At 47.0% G+C, this 7,927-nt stretch overlaps 1 protein-coding gene across 1 annotated transcript in view; it reads right to left on the bottom strand.

The window, feature by feature from the left end:
• The window catches only part of ZSWIM8 (zinc finger, SWIM-type containing 8), a 62,270-nt gene that overhangs the window by 5,580 nt on the left and 48,763 nt on the right, over nucleotides 1–7,927 (bottom strand). The window contains 7 exon segments of the mRNA XM_009871240.1: nucleotides 1,798–1,966; nucleotides 2,581–3,063; nucleotides 3,339–3,562; nucleotides 4,325–4,614; nucleotides 4,812–5,034; nucleotides 5,764–5,916; nucleotides 6,668–6,899. Coding sequence (XP_009869542.1) covers nucleotides 1,798–1,966; nucleotides 2,581–3,063; nucleotides 3,339–3,562; nucleotides 4,325–4,614; nucleotides 4,812–5,034; nucleotides 5,764–5,916; nucleotides 6,668–6,899 — 1,774 coding nt within the window.

The raw sequence follows: 7,927 nt of genomic DNA on the forward strand, positions 1-7,927 counted from the left end.
AGTCTCCAGCCCATCCTTGGAAAGAACAGCCACTGCATACACTGGCAGCACGCACCAACAATAAAAACAGCAAGAAAACTCGAGAAGCTCTGTCACCTTCAAACACTTAAATACTATGGGCAGAATCGAGGGAGATCACAGGAAAATCCATTACACTGTACCTCCTAAACTTGTGCAGACAGCAGTTAACACTGAGCCACTGAGCTGTACTCTGACAAGCAACTCAAGTTTATCTATCTTTCCCTCTCAAGAAAGGTATGGAGAGGAAAAGGCAAGGTTTGCCTGAGAATTCCAGAGCAGACATGCAATTAGGCGTGTGCACAGTTACCCTTATTTCACAGCCCCTCTGTGCTCCTGTGACACCAGCTTGGGCAACGCTACCAGTTCCAATTTCTCCTCTTCACTGCCACCTCTAACATATTTTTAAAAAAGTTTACTAGTGAATAGTTGAATAACTGAGAACAATGTGCCTCCCAGAAAAGATCTGTCTGACCTCCTCAACCACAAAGACATACAGTGTCAAACAACCCACAGAGTGGGGCAAAACCCATGCTCCATTTGAAGTTTGGCTAAGGAGACTAACCCGTAAGAATGAGCTGAATTGTTGCCAGAGATCAAGCATCACCACTTGATTATGTACTCCAGGAACAGTGAAACAGTACTTTAAGAACTGAAAAGAGTTTATGCAAGCCATAAACAATGGTAACTGGAAAGGGTGGGGTTGTTTCTTCCTTTCATTATTTTAAGTGCTCTAGGATGAGTTAACAGTTCTGGAAGATTCACAGCTCTTTGGAGAAGCACAGAAATGGTTTCTCACACAGTGAGTCACAGTGTCAGCCCAGGACTAAGGCTGTCAGCAAAGGATGGTCTTCAGATCCTGAGGCCTTCAGAACCATTCTATATGCTTTTGTGGTGGCTTTTTGGCATCAAAATGCAAGATAAAAAAAACTGAAAAGGTTCTCCTGGTAATCTGGACATGAAGGAGGCCAATACAGCTCTTGTTCCCGTGTACCAGTCTTCCAGCACCTGCTGAGTCGTGAAGCACTGATAAGCACATGTACAAACAGGCAAATATCGCAGCTTCTCCAGTGAAGGGATAACAAAGCCTGGGTCAACCATGACCCACTGATGCAAAACCCCATAGCAATGAGAGCATGTCCGCAATTCAGTCACCATCTGCTCTTCCAGTGCTGCACACTACTTGATGGGTCTTCACCACCACTCTAGCGCTAACGCAACACGAAAGCAATCATGCACGATTGCCATCGACATGATCCTGCCAAAACATCTGTCCTCTCTACACAAGTTACACATTTCAGGGACTGGCTGCCTTCTATAACTTCAGGCAGGAGTCATCTATTAGTGCTACTGGGGCAGAAGCCTTCCTGCTGCCTGCACTCTCTATTCATCTGGCACAAAGGAATCACAAGAGCCTGCTCAAGACCATCTATGCTCACCTTGTCCAAAGGGGAGGGGGAATAAAGCTCTAATAAGTTAGAATTTAGAAAGGCCAGGAGGGGTCCAAACACACTTTAGTCTGAGGGGCCAAAATAATCTCATAGTGGAAATTTAGCTAAACAGAAATTAAAGCTCCAGCAGCTGAATCAGGCCCCCTTATAAATACCAGCACCCCTGAGCATGCACATCTTTAGGATGGAGTGGATTTGGCTGGAACTTGTCAGTGCAAGAACCCTGCTTCCACCCATGATCAATGACGAGCATGACTTGACCGGGGTACAGCTAGGAGGCCCAGTGAACAAGTCTATGCTACGCACAGCCCAGAGCTGTAACACTTACTCGCTACGTTGGAAGACAGTGACAGTCCCGTCTCACTGTGATAGGGATGCACGGCGATCTGCGTCATGGATGGGACGGGCACGCCGGGGAACGACACCGCAGTAGTTGCCAGTGAAGGTGGTGTTACCGAGTACGGGTACTGTGCTCCTATGAATGCTGGGTGGACACCCTAAAACAGAAGATAAAACCCAGTCATGTCTACTTTGTCTGACCCTTTAGAAGTAGTCCAAAACATGGTGTCCCCACACAAACCCCAGAGCATGGGAAGTCCAGTCTGACAGGGAGGAGGAAGCACAGGAAGGAGCGGTACAGAAACTACCTTGCACTACACAACCATTACAACTGCTTGTTCCTCCTCCTTTTAAATCTAATTGGTTTGCAGCAAACCACTCCGAGAACTTTGGAAAACAGGCAGAGGTTAAAAAACCCTTTATCTGGTTTTCCCTTTGTAGTTTGTATTTAGCCTGCAAGCTCTCAATAGAACAAGCTTTCTGTTCACTGCCTTCTGAGAAACTACAGAACAATAAAAATTAAAAAATACTGATCTATCACATTTTATATTCTCTTGAGATTTTTAAATGCACCCATGGAAGGCTCCTTATTATGCCAAGGCTGAGCTGGGGAGTCAAAGTAAGCATCACAAATCAGCATTTAAGTGAGAGCAGAAGCTAGATCTCAAGCCACAGCAGGTGTGAACCCCACGCTCTCCCCAGTCCAAGGCATCCCCTCTGGAAGCAGCAGGCCAAAGTCACCGCAAATGAAAGAGACACGGGCAAAACTCACCTGTGGGTACGCTGAGCCAGGAACCGGGAAGACAGCTGGGCGCGGCATGTGCTGGATAGTGTGTCCAATATACTGGGGATTACAGGGGATGTGAGTTTGAAGGGTGGTGTAAGGGTGGAGACCCTGCGTGTGTGTGTGCGCCATCGCCGGCCCTGCCATCGTGTGCTGCTGGTACATGGTGGAACCCACAGAGATCACCGGCATGACTGTTGCTGCCGCGGTGACCGCAGCTGCCACCGTGACAGTGGTCGGCTCAGAGGTCACCCGGTTGTCCGTCAACCCACGCGCTGCTTCCGAGGCAGCCCGGGCACCACTGGCACTGCAGCCAGTGGCACCTTCTCTCTGGGCTGGTGTCCCACCAACAGTCTGTTCATAGAGCCAGTACCACTGATGAGCTACTTCAAAGAGGACTTCTGGGTACACGCCACCTCCTTTGGCCGCTTCCTCTACTGCCATACAGGCCTTTTCCAGCATCAGATTGTCCTGGGGACAGTGAAAGAAAAGCCAAAGTGAAGAATGCAAAACCAGAAACACAAGAAGGCAAAACTACAACAGGAAAAAAATGCAAGGGACTCTAAAACGACTGACGCTATGGGGAGCAGACAGATCACAACTATCCAGCAGAACAACCAGAGCTATTAATGAAGTAATCCACAGAACCAGGACTGAGGCTGTCCAGTGGCAGAGGAGCCAATCCCACAGGTAAGAGCTTGTCCTGGGTGCTAGAAATCAGCTTGCACTAGCCACGCGATGCTCACCTGTTCCTTACACTGCACCAGAGCCCTCTGAATCTCATTTGGGTTCAGGGCATGGGCATGGGGCAGGCAGCTGAGTGCCAGTTCAGCAGCTGCCCGCACCATGTTGGAGTCTCTGGCCCGTGAAGCTCTGTCTGCCAGTGATGCCACCTCTGGGGGAGTCAGATGTCCATCCCAACACTCCACCAAGATGTTCAAGGCTGCACTACCGATCTCCATGGCCTGCCCTAAGAGGAAGAGAGAAGACTCTCACATCACTGCATACCCAGCACAGTTCCAGCCAGCTCTCCCTCAGCAGAAGGTGCACTCCTCAGTTTCTTCAGGAGCAGTGACAGAGCCCCATTGCTCCCCTGAGGCTTCAAGTGAAATTTAGGCTCTTCCTCCCAAAATACAGGACAGGCAAGAGCCCTCAATAAGCAAGCAGTGACTGAGGGTACCATTATCCAAGTTAAGCTAAAGATGTATTTGAGGCAGTGAGAGGAAGTTGCTATAGATGATTTTAGTACCCACAAACCACAGCCTGGACTGCCACTCTATTTCCATCATGGCAGGAAAACATACATTTTCAAAGGTGTAGGTTTTAGGTTCTAGAACTCATTGGATAGAAAGCAGATAGCAGGTCTGGGTGCAAACAGAAGAAGGAGGAAAGTGAAAAGCTGAACACAGTCGAAGAGCGTGTTCAGACTTGACAAATGTCCATCTCTTCAGCAGACCCCTAAAGGAGAAGTTAAGGCCAGTCACTGTGTGAGAATGGTCTAAGGCTTTGAAGTCTGAAGCACGTTGCAGTACAAACGAGAAGAAATAGGTCACAAGAACTTGCCAGGCCAAATCAAGAAAGAACCCTGGCACTTAGCTGTTCCTGCCCACTGTGCCAGCACCTGACCTGGCTACCACAACACATCAGCATCACCATTTTTGGGAAGAAGCTTGCCTCCCTCCTCCCTCCTTCCTGCCCAAAAGCAAGCTTCCCAAAAAAGTTTTGCTGTAACCTGTGATCCAAGAGACATGGGAGGAGTAAGTTCGAGAGAGCCAGTTGGGAGACACAAAGTTGTGCAGCCCTAGTGCATACAGCCCAATCTCGAAGGCGCAGAGGTGAAGGTTGCGGTGTGGTCCCTGGTGTCCACCACTGGAGGACGGGTGGGTGAAGATAGAGGTACTGCTGTTTCCACCTGCTTTGATAAGGACTGTCTTGGCCAGTTCAAAGTAGAAGTGAGCAGCTGCCTCTGAGGGCTGGTTCGGAACATGAGGAGCATGGCTCTCCAGCCGCCTCCCTTTATATCTAGAAGGAAAAGACAGAGGAACCTCTCAGACAGCAACAAGTACCCCAAGTTCACTAGTTGGAGTGCAGAGTTCCTGTCTTCAGGGTCCAGAGAAAACAAAGCAAACTCTCTCAATGAAGTACCTCCTGCCGCACACGTGCTGGCTCCCTGACATCAGGCCTAGAGGTGGTCTCCGTGTATTGGTGTTATTCATTACCTGCCAACCTCCACGGTCTTTGCACGGGCTCCGCCACTGGCTCTCCTACTGCCACTGGAAGATGAAGATCCCAGTGAATCACTTGAAGAACTGCTGATGCTGTCACTGTCCTGTCCTCTGCCCCAAGATGTTGTTGCCCATCCCCCACGTAGCGGACGCCGACTGAGCGTTGGAGAACTGTCAGAGGTGGTTTCTGGAGCACTGCTGTCAATACTAGCCATGCCTACAACACCGGAACCAAAACAGTAATGTCACCAGGGTTGGTAAATGCAACACAGGAAGGCAAACTCACACCCACATCACCAACAGTCACAGCTAAGATCAGTCGTGTCAATGACAGTCAGCCTTACAGCTGCTAGACAGTCAGCTTTGTAAATCCAGAGAGATTAAATCAGTCAGTCTGGCCACAGATATCAGTGTTATTTCGCAGTTCTGGATTAAAAAGCAGAAGAGTCCAAGAACAATGTGTCTTCGTTTCTTCCTTCACATCAGCCCTGCCCCTCACTCCATCTGCTGAGCTTCACGGCAGAGTATAACAACAAAAAGAAATATACATACGAAGTAGAGTATGAAGAAAACCCTTCTGGCATGTGCTGCACAATTTACACAACATTCTTCACATCCTCATCCCCTAACTTACACCTTTCCCAAGAGAACTGTAGAGAGGCAGCAGCTCCTCCAAATTTGTTTCTGGACGCAGAAGCACAGTGCTCCGCTTCCAGAGTGCAGCAATCATTCACGTGAGAAAGGTACAGTAACTTGCCATATAGAAAGGGGCAGGAAATCTGTAAGGCAAAACCTCTTTCTCCAGGCCAGACATCCCAGAGACAATCAACTGCTTCTGTAGTAGAGGAAAGGCTGAGAAGTGGAAAGAAAGAGCAAGGGAACTGCCGAAACCCCAGCAGGCTGCCTAGCTTAGCACGAGGTGCTGTATGAACTAGTCAGTGCCTACCTGTGTGCTTCTTCTTCTGCCTGACAGGTGAACCCCAGCATCTCCCATTGTATCCACCTCGGTTCCCAAGGGCCAGACGACTGGGGACCTTTCCCTCTTGTTTCAGGACAGTGGCCTCTGCAGCTGGCTCACAGGGGGACCTCTGAGAGCTCTCTGTATAAACAGGACAGTGACATGGTAAACATTACAATTCCCTTCTGTATCTCCAAAACCAGATGCGGCCATTTAAAAGATATAAACATCAAAAGATGTAGGATTTTTATAAAATGAGTGGTATCTATGAGCAGGATTATGTCAGTTTTCTTTAGTATTAAGCATGACAACGGATATAATTTAATTCTAACAACTCAAGATTTGGAAAATTTGCAGCAGCTACAGAAAAAATTCAGAATAAAAATGCTCCATCAATCCTAACCTTATTGCAGTCATCCCCAGCCCATTTGATCTCTTTGGGAAGAGTTAAGAGAGTATCTGTTCTTAACCAAATGCTGTTGTATGTGATGTCTGCCACCAAAGTGGAGACGCAGCTTGAAGAAAACCACGCTTATCTCTAATGCCATTCAGAAACCTTATTTATCTTGCAAGAAAGTACTGATTCAGTGTGTAACTTTTTGAAATCCTGTACCTCTGTGAGGGACTCACAGTAGCTTTATGTTAACTGGTTACGCAACTGACTCTAGGTAGGAAAACATGAAAATTAGCTCGAACTTCTATGCAACAAGAACATGTACAGAAGTGGATCCAACCAAACAGATAACGGGGAAACGACATCCTAGTAACCACCAAGCAGCCAAATGGCAATATAATCACTCTGACTACTTCCCAACACAGACAAAAACATACAGTTCCAGTTTTGCACTGGTAACAGAGGGTTTCAGCATAGCCCTTACAAAGCGCTTCTCACCCTGTGCACTCTTCTCCACGAAGTTCTCGGGACTGCTCTGGACCGCAGTGCTCACAGCAGCTTGCTGAGTGACAGAAGTCCCTGGAAGCTGCTGGATAGCTGCAGTGGACTGGGCAGCATGTTTGGAAGGAGATTTTTGATTTGGTACTGTAGGCTTGCTGGATGAGTAGAAGGAACTCAGAGTCTGTGGTTTGTGAGTTTGACTCTCTCTGTCCAGGAGTTTGTCTAAAATCTTCAACAGCAAGGAAAAAAAAGTCTTAGCAGAAGGGTAAGGTAGAACGAGCGCTACACTAAGACACAGAGAGAAAGTATCAAATCAGCTTCCTGGTGGAGAAAAAAAGAAAACGCTTATTCTCTAGAAAGTAGGCATCTTCTTCCTGCACTGAAGATCAGCAATGCACAGTTGAGAGCCATGTGGTCTGCATTACTGAAGAAGCAAAGATTTGTACTCAGCAACATCCCCATTTTCACTTCAAACAGTCACTGACTGTACTTGAAAAGCACCCAAAATTCACAACAAAGAAGTAATTCTGGTACATTAAGGACAAAACTGAGAATTCTGTATTTAGTTCTGCCAGTCATTAGCTGTTCTTGTTTAAGTCACTAAAATTCTGTACTTACCAGTCAAAAAATCCTGGCATAGCATTACCAAGAAACTGGTAAAGCCACTAGGGAAATTGACTTCTACCAGCCTACAGTAACACTTTCTTGTCCTTACTTATTAAGTAATGGAGAATCATGCATGGCCACACTTTATGGGTTTGTCCATTTCTACTGTTGATTCTCCACATGAAACAAACCCAAGTGTGACAGGGTATTTGCAGATGTCACAGTGTCCCTGTTATTCCCTGGAGAAGCGTATAGCAAAAGTGCTTCTCCTTTAGGAGACACTAATATTTTTGCTGGGTAGAAGGGTCTCCAAATACAAAATACTAATAAAACCCTTCCTGAAGCTTCCATAGTTTTTGATATTTTTTTCCTCTAGGGTGGAGTGGCAGAGTTTTACTATCTTTCTTGCCTAGGAAATTAAGACGCAGGTGGACTGAATAGTGCATCAGAAGTGAGAAGTTAAGACACAAGGGGTTTGCTAGATATACTGTTCTGCAAGCCAACATCCCTGCACCAAAACAATCAATCCCTAGAGCAGACACACAGCACACACTGAAATCCCCTGAGACAAAAGGCTTGTTTTAGCAGATAAGAAAAGCATTAAAAGCAGTGATAACACATCTCTCAACTGGACCATAAGAAACCTGCGGA

The sequence above is a fragment of the Apaloderma vittatum genome, unplaced genomic scaffold (assembly GCF_000703405.1).
Source record: "Apaloderma vittatum isolate BGI_N311 unplaced genomic scaffold, ASM70340v1 scaffold5476, whole genome shotgun sequence".
NCBI lineage: Eukaryota > Metazoa > Chordata > Aves > Trogoniformes > Trogonidae > Apaloderma > Apaloderma vittatum.